Source organism: Pseudophryne corroboree, chromosome 4, assembly GCF_028390025.1.
Source record: "Pseudophryne corroboree isolate aPseCor3 chromosome 4, aPseCor3.hap2, whole genome shotgun sequence".
Lineage (NCBI taxonomy): Eukaryota > Metazoa > Chordata > Amphibia > Anura > Myobatrachidae > Pseudophryne > Pseudophryne corroboree.
Window position 1 is genome coordinate 804,033,086 of NC_086447.1, and position 18,909 is coordinate 804,051,994.

The 18,909-nt window shown below is 46.3% G+C and overlaps 1 protein-coding gene across 3 annotated transcripts in view; it reads right to left on the minus strand.

Moving 5' to 3' along the window:
* The window catches only part of LOC134910412 (uncharacterized), a 286,525-nt gene that overhangs the window by 86,164 nt on the left and 181,452 nt on the right, over window positions 1–18,909 (minus strand). For 2 of the 3 annotated variants that reach the window (XM_063918404.1, XM_063918406.1), the window contains 2 exons: window positions 17,860–18,003; window positions 2,407–2,635 (listed from right to left, as the gene is read on the minus strand). In XM_063918404.1, coding sequence (XP_063774474.1) covers window positions 2,407–2,635; window positions 17,860–18,003 — 373 coding nt within the window. The remainder of the gene's footprint in view (window positions 1–2,406; window positions 2,636–17,859; window positions 18,004–18,909) is intronic. The other variant, XM_063918405.1, reaches the window with a different exon arrangement.

An 18,909-nucleotide genomic window follows, 5' to 3' on the forward strand; every position in this document is an offset into this window, starting at 1 on the left:
GATGATGATTTCTATGATGGATAAGTGCTGTTGGTTTCTATAAGTAGTAGTGGCAGAAGAACAGGGGGTGAAATAGGAACTTGCTAAAATGCTGAAGAACAATGTTGGGCCTACTGGTGATCAGAGTTTGGGATTTTTCATTTGAATAGAAAACGTCAGGATAATCCTTTGTGGGGGTTTTCAGATAACACATGAAAACAGAATCCCTACCGCTAATAAATGATATCCAAGATGTCCCAGCAGGATCTTCAATACCTGATTTACCCCACAGGGTACTGTAAATATTCTTAATTTACAGATGAGTCTACATTGAAGGTATACCACGGACCATTTGTTCTTACAATAAGACTTTGTAAAGTACAAGGCAATATCCTGTGTCTAACCTATCAGACTGAGAGTTATTTTATTAATTAAACATTAAACGCTGTTCTACAAAGGGAGACAGATCTCAATGAACTCTATTAGGACTCAAGCTCTGCTATGATGTTTTAGTACATTTACTCTCAATGGACCTGATTCAGATGTGGTTGGATGGAGCATTGCAGCAGCAATAGCACTATTATGTTAATGCAGCAGGAGGCATCTGGTATAAGTGGACGCCTCCTGCTGCATAGTTATTCAGACCTAATCGTTGTTGTGCGAATTCGCAAGGCGGCCGATAATCGATCGACTACGCATGCGCACGGATCATAGTACGCATGCGTGAGGCCAAACAGTGAAAAAATCCAGTGACTTTTTTGATCGCTAGCATACGCAAGTTGATTGACGGGAAGTGGGCGTTTGGGGGTGGTAACTGGCTGTTTTCTGGAAGTGTCAGTAAAAACGCAGGCATGCCCAAGCGTTTTCACAGAGGGTGTGTGACGTCAGCTCTGGCCCCGGTTAGCCTGATTCTACTGCACTGTAGGAGTAGCTCCTGGGCTACGCACAGACTGGAAAAATCATTCGATGGTGAGTGAGTTGCGAACGGATTTGCAGCTGACCAGCAATTGCCGAGATTTTCTCAAGCCGTACGCAGACTTGCACGGGGCGGATTTTCACTCTGTCTGGGCGGCGGCTATCTGATCGCAGATCTCTGCAAATTCGCAGAGGAGCGATCAGGTCTGAATTACCCCCAGTGATCCGTTCTGCATCCGAGGACACAGCATCGGATTACCTGCAACACCATTGGCTGGCTGCATGACCCATGGGGTTGCACAAGCTGGCTGCAGATCCGACAAAGAGACCAGGAAATCTCTGTCTTCCGACAGAGATCCTGGTCTACTCACTCCCCCAAAACGGGGGTGTTACGTCTCCGTTTTGGGATACGATGGCTGTCCCTTTAGGTTATGTACAGCAAACACAGTGGATAATTTTTGTATAGTCCCTGCAGCTGTAAGGGAGTATTCACATAATCAAACATATTACAAATGTATGGGATAAACACACTGCTGTTTTTAAGGCATGGAGAGAAAATACTAAGATTGAAAAAAACATAAAAGCAAAAAACAAAAAACAGACACAGTAGACGGACTATGGGGGTAATTGAGATCTGATTGCTGCTGTGCGTTTTCACACAGCGGGCAATCAGGTACTAAATGTGCATGCGTATGTACCGCAATGCGCATGCGCGTCGAACAACAGCAACAACAAAGGGAATCGCCGGTCAGCAGCAGGATGGTGCAAAAAATCCGTTCACAAGGTGATTGACAGGAGGAAGCCATTTGTGGATGGTAAGTGACCGTTCACTGGGAGTGTCCGGAAAAACGCAGGCGTTCCCAAGCGTTTTCAGGGAGGGTGTCTGACGTCAGTTACGGTCCCAATCAGCCTGATGTGATCGCACTGGAGGAGTAAGTCCTGGGCTGCGCAGATTCACTTTAAGTAATTAGCAAGTAGCTTTTGCATGGGGAGGTGGGGACTGTTCTCTTCCGGCTATTTAGGAAATCACTGATTAAATCTATGCAATGAACATAGATACTCATCCCCCAGAATGTATTATTTTTTTCCAGTAGGGAAATGTTCTGGTATATAAAATATATATTTGTACAGTGCTTGCTGACCTTCATGTGATCTGAAACCATAGCTCCATGGCAGTGCTATAGTTTGGGGCAGAGGCACCCTTGGCTGATACCCCCTGCGTGTGATGCATGTGATGCTATGACATCAACGAACAAGTGCTAAGTCCTATGGCCCTGTGCCTTTCTATGCAGTAAGGTGCCTCTCCAGGCAATCCACACGGTGGAAAAGGGTGCTGTCTGGACAGCAACCGTGGTGCCCCTCAGCCGTGTGGCACATGCCAAGGTCCTATTCTGTGTTTGATGACATTACCCCACCATTCATTCATACAGTACGATAATGTGAAAATGCATTACCATTCAGTCTTATACATGGGTTCCCCCTCCATAGGTATTCTTACAGCTGAGCACATACCTTTTCATGCATGTCTAAAAGCTCCTTACACTCGGGAATGGAGGTGAGGCGTATTAGAGCGGACAGTGCTTGACATCTTCTCCTGATCCATTCTTCTTTGTTAAAAGCTTCTTCAGCCAACATCTTGAGAAGGTGAAAACTGGTCTCCAGCAGAACCCATTCTAATTCCTGAGCTATAGACCCCCTATGCGGGCACTGGAACAAGGCCTTAGCAGACCAATCTGCAACACTGGCAAACAAACAGAAAATAGACATTTATTGTATTTTACATTTCACTTTGACATTTATGCAGTTGACTAAAGTCATGTGAGGACAGTGATTTGGCTTTTTTTTTGCCTGTATACATGTGCAGGGCCGCTGAAACATTGGGGAGGCCCGGGTACTGCAGTGTGTAGCCACTGGAAGGGCCGTAGTTGCATTATCATGGGATGGGGGGGCACACTTGGCCCACTAGAGGCCCAGTTTCAGGTCATTTGTACCTGTCCCCCATCTCTGCACCCCTGTATGTGGCTATATATTTGTACATTATGTACTGGGACATTTTTTACATTTGAATACATGACTGTGTATACAGTAGATGCTTGCTTGTGTTCTCTGTGTTTTGGATACACGTACAACCATCCGCATTTGGGTGCAGCAGTCCTGATTTGAGGGCATGTGTGCCCTGCAGAGGGAATGCTGGGAGGCAGGCCCCATTCCCTGATGCTCTGCTTAGTAAGGAGGGGAGATAACTGTCCAAGCAAAAACCTAAAATAAATATGAATGTATGGCTGCTTCCTGCTGTCAGTGTAGGAGACATCACGGAAAATATAGCAACATGTATTTTATTTTTGCCTAGTGAAGTTTAGAAATGTGCTACTAATCGTCCATAAGCAGCTTAGTAAGCAAATACTGCAAGTTTACATAAGACAATCACAAGCGCCCAAGTGTGATATTACTAGAGATGAGCGCCTGAAATTTTTCGGGTTTTGTGTTTTGGTTTTGGGTTCGGTTCCGCGGCCGTGTTTTGGGTTCGACCGCGTTTTGGCAAAACCTCACCGAATTTTTTTTGTCGGATTCGGGTGTGTTTTGGATTCGGGTGTTTTTTTCAAAAAACCCTAAAAAACAGCTTAAATCATAGAATTTGGGGGTCATTTTGATCCCATATTATTATTAACCTCAAAAACCATAATTTCCACTCATTTTCAGTCTATTCTGAATACCTCACAATATTATTTTTAGTCCTAAAATTTGCACCGAGGTAGCTGTGTGAGTAAGATTAGCGACCCTAGTGGCCGACACAAACACCGGGCCCATTTAGGAGTGGCACTGCAGTGTCACGCAGGATGTCCCTTCCAAAAAACCCTCCCCAAACAGCACATGACGCAAAGAAAAAAAGAGGCGCAATGAGGTAGCTGTGTGAGTAAGATTAGCGACCCTAGTGGCCGACACAAACACCGGGCCCATCTAGGAGTGGCACTGCAGTGTCACGCAGGATGTCCCTTCCAAAAAACCCTCCCCAAACAGCACATGACGCAAAGAAAAAAAGAGGCGCAATGAGGTAGCTGTGTGAGTAAGATTAGCGACCGTAGTGGCCGACACAAACACCGGGCCCATTTAGGAGTGGCACTGCAGTGTCACGCAGGATGTCCCTTCCAAAAAACCCTCCCCAAACAGCACATGACGCAAAGAAAAAAAGAGGCGCAATGAGGTAGCTGACTGTGTGAGTAAGATAAGCGACCCTAGTGGCCGACACAAACACCGGGCCCATTTAGGAGTGGCACTGCAGTGTCACGCAGGATGTCCCTTCCAAAAAACCCTCCCCAAACAGCACATGACGCAAAGAAAAATAAAAGAAAAAAGAGGTGCAAGATGGAATTGTCCTTGGGCCCTCCCACCCACCCTTATGTTGTATAAACAAAACGTACTGTACTGTGTCTGCTGCTAATATAGACTGGTTGATAAAGAGATGTAGTAGTAGTAGTATGTATGTATAAAGAAGAAAGAAAAAAAAACCACGGGTAGGTGGTATACAATTATGGACGGACTGCCCAGTGCCGACACAGAGGTAGCTACAGCCGTGGACTACCGTACTGTACTGTGTCTGCTGCTAATATAGACTGGTTGATAAAGAGATGTAGTAGTAGTATGTATGTATAAAGAAGAAAGAAAAAAAAACCACGGGTAGGTGGTATACAATTATGGACGGACTGCCGAGTGCCGACACAGAGGTAGCTACAGCCGTGAACTACCGTACTGTGTCTGCTGCGACTGGATGATAAATAATGATATAAAAAATATATATATATCACTACTGCAGCCGGACAGGTATATATTATATAATGACGGACCTGCTGGACACTGTCTGTCAGCAGAATGAGTTTTTTATAGAATTAAAAAAAAAACACCACACAAGTGAAGTCACACGACGAGTGTTTAACTTTTTCAGGCAATCACAATATAGTATACTATACTACTAACTATACTGGTGGTCAGTGTGGTCAGGTCACTGGTCAGTCACACTGGCAGTGGCACTCCTGCAGCAAAAGTGTGCACTGTTTAATTTTAATAATAATATGTACTCCTGGCTCCTGCTATAACCTATAACTGGCACTGCAGTGCTCCCCAGTCTCCCCCACAATTATAAGATGTGTGAGCTGAGCACAGTCAGATATATACATAGATGATGCAGCACACTGGGCTGAGCAGTGCACACAGATATGGTATGTGACTGAGTCACTGTGTATCGTTTTTTTCAGGCAGAGAACGGATATATTAAATAAAACTGCACTGTCTGGTGGTCACTGTGGTCAGTCACTAGTAAACTCTGCACTCTCTACAGTTCTACAGTACTCCTAATCTCCAGTAAATCAGGTCAATCTCTCTCTCTCTCTCTTCTAATCTAAATGGAGAGGACGCCAGCCACGTCCTCTCCCTATCAATCTCAATGCACGTGTGAAAATGGCGGCGACGCGCGGCTCCTTATATAGAATCCGAGTCTCGCGAGAATCCGACAGCGTCATGATGACGTTCGGGCGCGCTCGGGTTAACCGAGCAAGGCGGGAAGATCCGAGTCGCTCGGACCCGTGAAAAAAAAACATGAAGTTCGTGCGGGTTCGGATTCAGAGAAACCGAACCCGCTCATCTCTAGATATTACCACACAATACTACACAGGAGGATCACCAGTTACTACATATAAAACTATAGAAGATGCAGTGTTATGTAACACACCAGGAATATTCTCTGCCACATATAAATGGCACATAAGCCAAAGCAAAGGTATAAAACACAAGTCTCATTGTCATAAGGGCAAAATCCAAGTCATGCTGCATTACAAATAAGAAAGAAAAACAAAGTAGTGCAACACTATAAAAAAGACACTACCCCTCACAAGTATAAAATAGCTGGACTCATGTTTGATGAGGTAAGTGTGCGCATTTGTAACATCCGAGTTCGGCCGGCATCCCACCTCCCTGGCCTCTTCCCACCCCCTAAATGGCAGGAACACGCCACCATTTTCACATTCGGAGGCCATCGCTGCCCTCTTTCCAACCCACAAATGGCAGTAGACTGTCAATCACTGATTGACAGTCAGCTAACTTCCTACTTCCAACATTGCAGGACCCATTCACGTCTGCGCATGCGCAAAGTACTGAACATCAGTACTTTGTACATGATAGCGCACATACAACCGCACCTAAATGACCCCCTATGTGTTTTCGTTTCCTGATTTAGAAAAAAAGTCTAATTGTCAGGCATTTTTTCTTCAGAGCCTGCTGTGATAATGGCCCCCACTTCAAAGCTAATTGTATAGCCCCGGGGGATCAATAAGCCTGGAGGCAACTGAATTCCCCCTTAGAGTTAGAAAGAGGCGTGTCCTAGGTAAATTCCAAATTTCAGTGTAAAAACAAAGCTATCCAGCTACATGCAAAAACAGAAATGCATTTGCAGCCTTTGCATTGCAATATAGTTTATTCCAGGACCAAATTGCTCCTTGATTGCTCCTTACTTTTTTAACTTTGAATCCAGCCACAGTCTTCCTCAATATGACTTCACAATGGGCCTGATTCACATGCACATGTGTAGTACAGGTCGTGTGTCGCCGGACGCAGTATGGCTGCAGAATTCAAGAGATTGACAGTTTGCAGCCATTTCGGGGTAGGGAGGGGGCGGCGGCAGCAGCCGTTTCGCAAAATGAAGCAGTATCTAGGCCAGGATTACCATTTTCTGACGGAGATTGCGTGACTTCATGTGTCACTCAAGGGGAGATCTATTATAGTGGCATGGATCGTGCAGCTATAGCACTTCCTGCTTTGCCTCATTACCGAGGCAAAGCAGGAAGCTACTGTACACTGACTAGATATATTGACATCTTGTCTGCTAAGGCGGGGGAGTGAAAACTCCCCCCCCCCCCCTGGCGATCTCCACCAGAGCACACAGCACCTAGTGCTGATGCACTGTGTCTTCCCTCCTGGACGGCTACACTAGGCATGTGCGATATTTTGCTACTATAGTGAGATCTCACAAGCAGCCTGGAGCCGGCAGGTTCCACAGTCAGGGACAGCGCTGTGCCTGCTGTGATGAATGAGCAACGACACCTGCAGCTGTAGAAATCGACAGCTGTAGTCGGAACGGTCAGTACAACTGACAATTCATACATTGCCCTACATATCAGCGTGCCAACTTGTAGTGCTGATATAGGCAGGGGAGCATAGCGCTCCTGTCATACAGCACACACCGCCAGAGTCATACATGGAGGAGAAGCAGTGTCAGTGCACATAACGTGTGCTGATACCACTTCTCCCCAATATCGGAGGATCATACATCTGACCCTATGTCAGCTGATGGAGTCGCAGGTGATCCAATGCAAGCAGCTGGCATCTACTTATACCAGACACCTCCTGCTGCATTACTATATCTATGCATTGCTGCTGCTTCCAAGTAAGAAGCAGCGATGCACACTCCAACCACATCGGAATCAGGTCCAGTGTCCCTTTGTTCTAGAAATTTTCTTACTGAAACTTTATATGTGGAAGCCAAAAGACTAAAGACTTGGATTTTCCATTTTAACATTGAGACTTGTGATATACATCATTGTGCATTATGTCTTTGTGGTAGTTTATGTGTCATTTATCAGTTGTCACTGTGTTATAGTGCATCCGGAAAGTATTCACAGCGCTTCACTTTCTCCATATTTTGTTACAGCCTCATTTCAAAATGGAATAAATTCATTTTTCCCCTCCGAATTCTTCACACAATACCCCATAATGACAATGGGAAAAAAGTTTTTTTTGAGATTTTTGAAAATTTAATAAAAATAAAAAACGAAGAAATCACATGTACGTAAGTATTCACAGCCTTTGCTCAATACTTTGGCAGCAATTATAGCCTCAAGTATTTTTGAATATGATGCCACAAGCTTGGCACACCTATCTTTGGCCAGTTTCGCCCATTCCTCTTTGCAGCACATCTCAAGCTCCATCAGGTTGGATGGGAAGCGTCGGTGCACAGCCATTTTCAGATCTCTCCAGATATGTTCAATCGGATTCAAGTCTGGGCTCTGGCTGGGCCACTCAATGACATTCACAGAGTTGTCCTGAAGCCACTCCTTTGATATCTTGGCTGTGTGATTAGGGTTGCTGTCCCGCTGAAAGATGAACCGTCGCCCTAGTCTGAGGTCAAGAGTGCTCTGGAGCAGGTTTTCATCTAGAATGTCTCTGTACATTGCTGCATTCATCTTTGCCTTTATCCTGACTAGTCTCCCAGTTTCTGCTGAAAAACATTCCCACAGCATTATGCTGCCACTACCATGCGTCACTGTAGGAATGGTATTGGCCCGGTGATGAGCGGTGCCTGGTTTCCTCCAAACATGACGCCTGGCATTCACGCCAAAGAGTTCGATCTTTGTCTCATCAGACCAGAGCATTTTGTTTCTCATGGTCTGAGAGTCCTTCAAGTACATTTTGGCAAACTCCAGATGGGCTGCCATGTGCTTTTTACTAAGGAGTGGCTTCCGTCTGGCCACTCTACCATACAGGCCTGATAGGTGGATTGCTGCAGAGATGGTTGTCCTTCTGGAAGGTTCTCCTCTCTCCACAGAGGAATGCTGTAGCTCTGACAGAGTGACCATCAGGTTCTTGGTCACCTCCCTAACTAGGGCCCTTCTCCCCCGATCGCTCAGTTTAGACGGTCGGCCAGCTCTAGGAAGAGTCCTAGTTGTTCTAAACTTCTTCTATTTACGTATGATGGAGGCCACTGTGCTCATTGGGACCTTCAAAGCAGCAGATATTTTTCTGTACCCTTCCCCAGATTTGTGCCTCAAGACAATCCTGTCTCGGAAGTCTACAGAAAATTTCTTTGACTTCATGCTTGGTTTGTGCTCAGACATGCACTGTCAAGTGTGTGACTTTATATAGACTGGTGTGTGCCTTTCCAAATTATGTCCAATCAACTGAATTTACCACAGGTGGACTCCAATTAAGCTGTAGGAACATCTCATGGATGATCAGTGGAAACAGGATGCACCTGAACTCAATTTTGAGCTTCATGGCAAAGGCTGTGAATACTTATGTACATGTGATTTCTAAGTTTTTTATGTTGCATAAATTTGCAAAAATCTCAAAAAAACTTTTTTCACGTTGTCATTATGGGGTATTGTGTGTAGAATTTTGAGGACAAAAATTAATTTATTCCATTTTGGAATAAGTCTGTAACATAACAAAATGTGGAAAAAATAAGGCGCTGTGAATACTTTCTGGATTCATGGTATGTAAAGCGCCCTGTGTACGTTCAGTTTCGATAGCGTAAAATAAGATTTTAAACCTACCGGTAAATCTTTTTCTCCTAGTCCGTAGAGGATGCTGGGGACTCCGTAAGGACCATGGGGTATAGACGGGCTCCGCAGGAGACATGGGCACTCTAAAGACTTTAGATTGGTGTGCACTGGCTCCTCCCTCTATGCCCCTCCTCCAGACCTCAGTTAGAGAACTGTGCCCAGAGGAGACGAACAGTACGAGGAAAGGATTTTTGTTAATCTAAGGGCAAGATACATACCAGCCCACACCATCCACACCGTACAACTTGGAACATACGAACCAGTTAACAGTATGAAACAAAAACAGCATCAGCCCGAGACTGATTAAAACTGTAACATAACCCTTATGTAAGCAATAACTATATACAAGTCTTGCAGAATTTAGTCCGCACTGGGACGGGCGCCCAGCATCCTCTACGGACTAGGAGAAAAAGATTTACCGGTAGGTTTAAAATCTTATTTTCTCTTACGTCCTAGAGGATGCTGGGGACTCCGTAAGGACCATGGGGATTATACCAAAGCTCCAGACCGGGCGGGAGAGTGCGGATGACTCTGCAGCACCGATTGAGCAAACATGAGGTCCTCCTCAGCCAAGGTATCAAACTTGTAGAATTTAGCAAAAGTGTTTGAACCCGACCAAGTCGCCTCTCGGCAAAGCTGCAATGCCGAGACACCTCGGGCAGCCACCCAAGAAGAGCCCACCTTCCTAGTGGAATTGGCCTTCACCGAATTTGGTAACTGCAATCCAGCCGTAGAATGAGCCTCCTGAATCGAGGCCCTCATTCCGAGTTGTTCGCTCGGTATTTTTCATCGCATCGCAGTGAAAATCCGCTTAGTACGCATGCGCAATGTTCGCACTGCGACTGCGCCAAGTAACTTTACTATGATGAAAGTATTTTTACTCACGGCTTTTTCTTCGCTCCGGCGATCGTAATGTGATTGACAGGAAATGGGTGTTACTGGGCGGAAACACGGCGTTTCAGGGGCGTGTGGCTGAAAACGCTACCGTTTCCGGAAAAAACGCAGGAGTGGCCGGGGAAACGGTGGGAGTGCCTGGGCGAACGCTGGGTGTGTTTGTGACGTCAACCAGGAACGACAAGCACTGAAATGATCGCACAGGCAGAGTAAGTCTGGAGCTACTCTGAAACTGCTAAGTAGTTAGTAATCGCATTATTGCGAATACATCGGTCGCAATTTTAAGAAGCTAAGATTCACTCCCAGTAGGCGGCGGCTTAGCGTGTGTAACTCTGCTAAATTCGCCTTGCGACCGATCAACTCGGAATGAGGGCCCGTGTTACAGATCCAGCGAGCAATAGTCTGTTTAGAAGCAGGAGCGCCAGCTTGTTGGCTGCATACAGGACAAACAGTGCCTCTGTTTTCCTAACCTGAGCCATCCTGGCTACATAACTTTTTAAGGTCCTGACTACATCAAGGGACTCGGAATCCTCCAAGTCACCTGTAGCCACCAACACCACGATAGGTTGGTTCATATGAAAAGATGAAACCACCTTAGGCAAAAATTGAGGACAAGTCCTTAATTCTGCTCTATCCACATGGAAAATCAGATAGGGGCACTTGTGAGACAAAGCCGCCAATTCGGATACCCGCCGTGCAGATGCCAAGGCCAACAACATGACCACCTTCCAAGTGAGAAATTTTAAATCCACCGTTTGAAGAGGTTCAAACCAGTGAGATTTTAGGAACTGTAACACCACGTTAAGGTCCCATGGTGCCACTGGGGGCACAAAAGGAGGCTGGATGTGCAGCACTCCCTTTACAAAAGTCTGGACTTCTGGGAGAGAAGCCAATTCCTTCTGAAAGAAAATTGATAGGGCCGAAATCTGTACCTTAATGGAGCCTAACTTTAGGCCCATATCCACTCCTGTCTGTAGAAAGTGGAGAAAACGGCCCAGATGGAAATCTTCAGTAGGAGCATTCTTGGCGTCACACCAAGATACATACTTCCTCCAGATGCGGTGATAATCTTTCGCCGTCTCCTCCTTCCTAGCCTTAATCAGAGTAGGGATGACTTCCTCCGGAAACCTTTCCCTGATAGGATTTGGTGTTCAACCGCCATGACGTCAAACGTAACCACGGCAAGTCTTGGAACACGCAGGGCCCCTGCTGTAATAGGTCTTCCCTGAGAGGAAGAGGCCACGGATCTTCTGTGAGCATTTCCTGAAGATCTGAATACCAGGCCCTTCGAGGCCAATCCGGAACAATGAGTATTGTCTGTACTCTTTTTCGTCTTATGATTCTCAGTATTTTTGAGATGAGCGGAAGAGGAGGGAACACATAGACCGACTGAAACACCCATGGTGTCACCAGGGCGTCCACAGCTACTGCCTGAGGGTCCCTTGACCTGGCACAATACCTCCGAAGCTTCTTGTTGAGGCGTGACGCCATCATGTCTATTTGTGGAAGTCCCCACTGACTTGTTATCTCTGCAAAAACTTCTTGATGAAGTCCCCACTCTCCTGGATGGAGATCGTGTCTGCTGAGGAAGTCTGCTTCCCAGTTGTCCACTCCCGGAATGAAGACTGCTGACAGAGCGCTTGCGTGATTTTCCGCCCAGCGAAGAATCCTGGTGGCTTCCACCATTGCCACTCTGCTCCTTGTCCCACCTTGGCGGTTTACATGAGCCACAGCTGTGACGTTGTCTGATTGAATCAGAACCGGTAGGTCGCGAAGAAGATTCTCCGCTTGTCGTAGGCCGTAGCATTTGACCCTCAATTCCAGTACGTTGATGTGTAGACAAGCCTCCTGGCTTGACCATAGTCCCTGAAAATTTCCTCCTTGTGTGACTGCTCCCCATCCTCGGAGGCTCGCGTCCGTGGTCACCAGAACCCAGTCTTGAATGCCGAACCTGCGACCTTCGAGAAGGTGAGCACTCTGCAGCCACCACAAGAGAGACACCCTGGCCCTGGGGGACAGGCTTATTTTCTGATGTATTTGTAGATGGGACCCCGACCACTTGTCCAGAAGGTCCCACTGAAACATCCTCGCATGGAACCTGCCGAAGGGGATGGCCTCGTAGGTCGCCACCATTTTTCCCAGTGCATTGATGGACTGACACTTTTTTCGTTTTTAACCGGTCTCTGACCATGTTCTGGAGTTCCTGGGCTTTTTCCATCGGGAGAAAAACCCTCTTTTGTTCCGTGTCCAGAATCATGCCTAAGAAAGATAGCAGAGTCGTTGGAATCAACTGTGACTTTGGTAGATTTAGAATCCAGCCATGCTGCTGCAGCACTCTCAGGGAGAACGACGCGCTTTTCTGCAATTGATCTCTCGATCTCGCTTTTATGAGGAGATCGTCCAAGTACGGGATAATTGTGACTCCCTGCCTGCGCAGGAGCACCATCATTTCCGCCATTACCTTGGTGAAAATCCTCGGGGCCGTGGAAAGCCCAAACGGCAACGTCTGAAACTGGTAATGACAGTCTTGTACAGCGAATCTCAGGTATGCCTGATGAGGGGGATATATGGGGACATGAACGTATGCATCCTTTATGTCTAGTGACACCATAAAATCCCCCCCTTCCAGGCTGGAGATAACTGCCCGGAGTGATTCCATCTTGAATTTGAACTTTTTCAAGTACAGGTTTAGGGATTTTAGATTTAGAATGGGTCTGACCGAGCCATCCGGTTTCGGGACCACAAACAGGGTTGAACAGTACCCCTTCCCCTGTTGCCCTAGAGGAACCTTGACAATCACTTGTTGTTGACACAGTTTTTGAATTGCAGCTAAAACTATCTCCCTTTCTGGGGGAGAAGCTGGTAAAGCTGATTTGAAAAATCGGTGAGGAGGCACGTCTTCGAATTCCAGTTTGTAGCCTTGGGATACAATTTCCATCGCCCAAGGATCCACGTCTGACTGAACCCAGACGTGGCTGAAGAGTCGAAGACGTGCCCTCACCGGCGCGGACTCCCTCAGAGGAGCCCCAGAATCATGCAGTGGATTTAGTAGAAGCCGGGGAGTACTTCTGCTCCTGGGCACTTGCCGTAACAGGCATTCTTTTCCCTCTACACTTACCTCTGGCGAGGAAGGAAGAGCCCCGACCTCTTCTGGACTTATGCGACCGAAAGGACTGCATCTGATATTGTGGTGTTTTCTTTTGCTGTGGGGGAACATAAGGTAAAAAAGTAGATTTACCTGCGGTAGCTGTGGAAACCAGGTCCGCGAGACATTCCCCAAATAAAACCTCACCCTTGTAAGGCAAAACTTCCATATGTCTCTTTGAGTCGGCATCACCCGTCCATTGGCGGGTCCACAGGGCTCGCCTAGCAGAAATCGCCATGGCGTTGTCTCTCAAACCTAACAGCCCAACGTCTCTTGAAGCATCTCTCATATATAAGACTGCGTCTTTAATGTGACCTAAGGTCAATAAAATGCTATCCCTATCTAGGGTATCAATGTCAGATGACAAGTTATCTGCCCATGCTGCTACAGCGCTACAAACCCAAGCCGACGCTATTGCCGGTCTGAGCAAGGCACCCGTATGTGCATAAATTGATTTTAAGGTAGTTTCCTGTCTGCGATCAGCAGGATCCTTGAGGGCTGCCGCGTCTGGAGACGGTAACGCCACCTTTCTGGACCAGCGCGTTATAGCCTTGTCCACCCTGGGCGAGGATTCCCACCGTAACCTGTCCTGTGCAGGGAAAGGTTACGCCATAAGAATTCTCTTGGGAATCTGCAGTTTCTTGTCTGGAGTTTCCCAAGCCTTTTCAAATGACGCGTTCAGCTCATGAGATGGGGGAAAGGTTACCTCAGGTTTCTTTTCGTGTCAGGGACCGAGGGGTCATCTGTGATATGCAAAACATCTTTTATTGCAATAATCATATAATGAATACTTTTGGCCACCCTTGGGTGTAACCTCGCATCATCGTAGTCGACACTGGAGTCAAAATCCGTGTCGGTATCAGTGTCTGCTACTTGGGACAGGGGACGTTTCTGAGACCCTGTAGGGCCCTGTGATACAGCCAAATCCATGGATTGACTCCCTGTCTTTTCTCTGGACTCTGCTTTGTCCATTCTCTTATGTAATAAAGACACATTTGCATTTAAAACATTCCACATATCCAGCCAATCAGGTGTCGGCGTCGCCGACGGAGACACCACAATCATCTGCTCCGCCTCCTCCTTAGATGAGCCTTTCTCTCTTCCCACGTACTTACAGAGGCAGAGGAGAAGGTTCTTAATAAGGGCCTCTCCTTTGTACCGACCAATAGACACCATGACTTAAAGTGGAATATCGACCTCTACAGATTTTCCCGGACGTTACGTTTACAGGAGCACTTTCAGCATGTTCCAGAAGTATCTGCCACGTCTCCAACACAACAGTTTTTGAGGAAAAGAAGTCGTTCCAAGTTTGACCCCAGTTCTCAAAACACCTCCATCCAAACCTTTTCCAGATTGATGGATGATTCGGTCCAGAAATTTGTGGATGCTCAACCCATGTCACATCAGAATTTAAGCAAACAAGAACATATTGCTTTAAAAAATCTATCCGAGTACAGAGACATTGTGATCCGTCCGGCGGACAAGGGGGGTGCTATCGTGGTCCAGGACCTGGGGGACTACATGGCAGAAATTGAGCGAAAATTAGCAGATACTGCCGTGTATCAAAAACTCAATGTGGATCCGACCAGTCAATATCAAACGGAACTCACCAGTATTCTCCAACAGGCAAGGTCTGATGGCCTCCTGGATGACGCTCTCTTACTGGCCTTACAACAACCGTATCCGGTGAGCCCAATCTTGTATACTGTCCCTAAGATCCATAAGGACCCGATGCACCCCCCTGGACGCCCCATTATCTCAGCTCGTGATTCCTTATATCAGCCTATTGCAATGTACCTCGACAACATCCTCCAACCGTATGTGATTCGACATGCCAGATTGATTAAGAATACCACAAGTCTTCTTAACCGCCTAGCAGGTATTACTGACATCTCAGCAGAAGCTATTCTAGTCACAATGGATATCAACAGTCTGTACACGTCGATCCCACATGCACAAGGACTATCAGCAGTAAGAACTTTCTATATTAATGAGGGGATTTCTGATTTGAACATTGACCTATTCATGCAGCTTCTGGAACTTACACTCACGCGCAATTATTTCATCTACAATGGCACATTCTACCGACAACTCCTGGGCTGTGCCATGGGTAGTAATGTCGCGCCCAGCTATGCAAATATTTTTATGTTTTTTGAAGAGGAGTCAATGTTCTTCGCTGTCCCTGATACCGCCAGGTACATTTCAGCATATTTGCGCTACATTGATGATTTGTTCATCTTATGGCTAGGGGGTGAAAAGGCCCTGTTAGGCCTTATCGATGCCATCAATTCTCGACCATCAACCATCAGGATCACGTCAAATTACAGTAAAACATCCATTCACTACTTGGATGTTAAAGTATCCATTGAAAACCACGAATTAAGAACTGAAGTCTTCTCCAAGATACTGCAACTTTGGGGACATGCTTATTAAGGGCCTAATTCACACCTGATAGCTGTGCTGCAAATTACACTGTCCTGTGATCAGATAGTTGCCGCCCAGGGGAAGTGAAAATTCTCCCCATGCAAGTATGCGATTGCATGTGTACGCTGTGTGAAAATTCACCTCAGTCAGCGGACAGCTGCAAAACCGTTCGCATCACACTCACCATCTAATGTTTTTCTCATTCTGTGCAGTGTGTACGTAGCTCAATACTTACTCCTCCAGTGCAAAGAAATCAGGCTGATCGGGGCCGGAGCTGACGTCACACACCCGCCCTGAAAATGCTTGGGAACGCCTGTGTTTTCCCAGACACTCCCAGAAAACGGGCAGTTACCACCCACAAACGTCCTCTTCCTGTCAATCACCTTGCGAACAGTCGTGTGATCGAAATTTTCACACCATCCTCGGGCGTCGTGCATGCATAGTGTGGTGCATACGCATGCGTAGTAGTTCGGTATTCGCCTGCTGTGCAAAAACGCACAGCAGCGATCAGGTTGGAATTGGGCCCTAGATCTTGAAAATGGGCGATGTTTTGTCTATTGCACATGCATCCGAGTTGCACTGGGCATGTGCCGTGATGGTCTTGCAATGGCGGTAACAGTATTGATTTAGATGCAGAGTGATTGACAGATAGCGACCATCTGGATGAGGATACAGGGAGTGGCGGCTAAACACAGGTACGCCGCGTTTTGGAGGTGTGACGCAGCCAGTGGTTCTGGCCCCAGCGTCTCAGTATCGATGGACAGTCTGAGCAACCCCAGGGTCCAATGGTGCATCGGGTGCTGATCTTGGTATGTAAGTAGTCGATCTGAGAAGCTGGAGGTGGGCTTCTCAATACAATAGACGACGCCAGCGATATTTGCACAACTTCTCAGATCCGCTGCGTACGAAGATGCTGCAATAATCTCATTTGTGTCCACCTCTGAATCATGTATTTTGATTGAATAGTGATGTGAAAATAATTTCTTGAATTCTACGGCAATACGGTTGGCGAGGGTGGGACGTATAATTACACTTCGCTCCGTGACTAAATGTTTACAACAATTCTCAATATACAAAAAAATATCATGATATCGGTGCTTGGTATCAAAATGCAATCCTGTTTTCTGAGGCTAAAGATTACGAGTATAACTCTCGTAATATCCCTTTAAAGCAAGGAAAAGATTGTGCCTTTCATACGCCCTTTAAACACATTTGAATCCTTAAATACCCTTCTCATGTCTTTCTCGCCTGCCAACATAGGTGTCAATTAACATAGATCATGTAAATTGCTAACTCGCGGAATTTATAAATATTCCTTACAGATGTTTGCTCTGATATATCTCCCGACACACATCATATGCTATACAGTATAAAGGCTGGAACACAGCAGTAAATCTGGATGGAATTGCAATCTGTTGGCAACAGTTTGAAAGTAATGCCAGCTAAGGATAATAGGAGAAAGTAAATATAATGATGCATGAACAGAAAGGAATAGCACAGAAAACTGTTATTGTAACTAAAAGATGATTAGAAATAATAACAGATGCGATTAGTTTTGCAAAGCAGTGAAAAAAGTCAGAAGTATTCATCTGTGGCACAAGATAAATGAAATGAGGTAAATGGTGGAGAAAGCGCGCTTTTGGGGTGCCTGCAAAGCCATTTCCAATCTGCCTAAGGACTTGGATCTTTGCACCAGTCGCACTGTGCGCATTTTACTTACATTGTGCCAGAGAAGCGTATTGCTAGGTGCAGTCTGATATAAACACTCAAAAGTGTAAAGAAGACAGCCCTGATGTCCACTCACTGTAGTGTAGCATGCAAGGAAAGGAGAGTTTGTGTCACCGGGTAGACCATCTTAGGCACAGTGATGTTCAAACAATGGGGTCAATTCAATTAAATGCGAGTTTCCCCACACTGCAAGTTAGTACGGCAACAACCACACTTTACGGCAGCCCAAACTCGCACAAAAGTGCTTGCAGCTACATAGGGAAATTTGTGCGAATTTGGTCTGAAATTGGTTCGTGAGGGGTGGCGAGTTTGCGTGCCGCTGCTGAAGTTAAAATGCCGTGGCAACAGCAACTTGCACCCTTCATATTTAATTGCATTGACTAAAGTGAGGTTATATTTACAAATATTAAAATGATTTTGCAACAAAATAACTACTGAGCTACTTACAAATGGAGAACCTGTTGAGGAGTCATGGGGCTAATGGAAGGCTGTGCTGTAAGGTTGATAAGTAACTTTCCCAATTTAACAAACCCTCTAAGAAGCTGGGCATTGTGAGTGCACAGTAGAGTCTCAGCATGAAGAAGGCTTGAGCTAAAATAAAAACAATACAGTTTGTTATATTATGTAACACGCTGTGCTTCTACCATCATCTCTGGCATATTCTAACATTCCTTCCTGGAACTTGATTAGATCACGGAGACAATAACCTGGGCACAGGACCTTCAGCAGTTGTGACTACTGTTAAACTTTTCATAGTATAGTACTAGTATTTTTTTTCATAGAAAAAAAGCAAGGCTCATATAGATGTACACATCATGACTAATGCCTTCTAATGGTTCCATCCATTAAGGGGAGGTCAGGGTGGGAGGTGCTGAGGAGGTGGTGCTATGAGTTGCGTCACTGTGCAGCTGTGCACAGGAGAATGGCAACGGGACTCCATATATACATACTTACAGGGGTCTGTTTACTAAGCCTTGGGGAGAGATAAAGTGGATGGAGATAAGGTACCAGCCAATCAGCTACTAATACCGCTTTCAGCTCGTAATGCCAGGTTCCACTCGGGAACTGGAAACAAGTCCTTCCCGGGTGGGACCCGGCATTGGACCCTACACACCGGCAATATGGTTGCCATCTGGGGGTGGGGACGGAGCCGGCATCCGGGGCGCGTGCAGAGGCGACGCTGGGGATGAGATCATCTCCTCGCCGCCTCTCCCTATGCGGTGAACGGGTACCAGGTCGCATCGACCCGGGTAACCTGTTCACAATGCGCCTGACCCGGTAATTACCCGGGAATAACCCTTCTTATAACCCGGGTTGAATTACCGGGTCAGGTGACATTCGTCCATGGACCCTTTCACACCGCACAGCGACCTGTGTCGACCTGGCAATATACCGGGTCGAAACCGGGTTATTTGTGCAGTGTGAAAGGGGTATAACTGCCATGTTACAGGCTGTGTTTCCAAAATGACAGTTAGGAGTTGGTTGGTTGGTACTTTA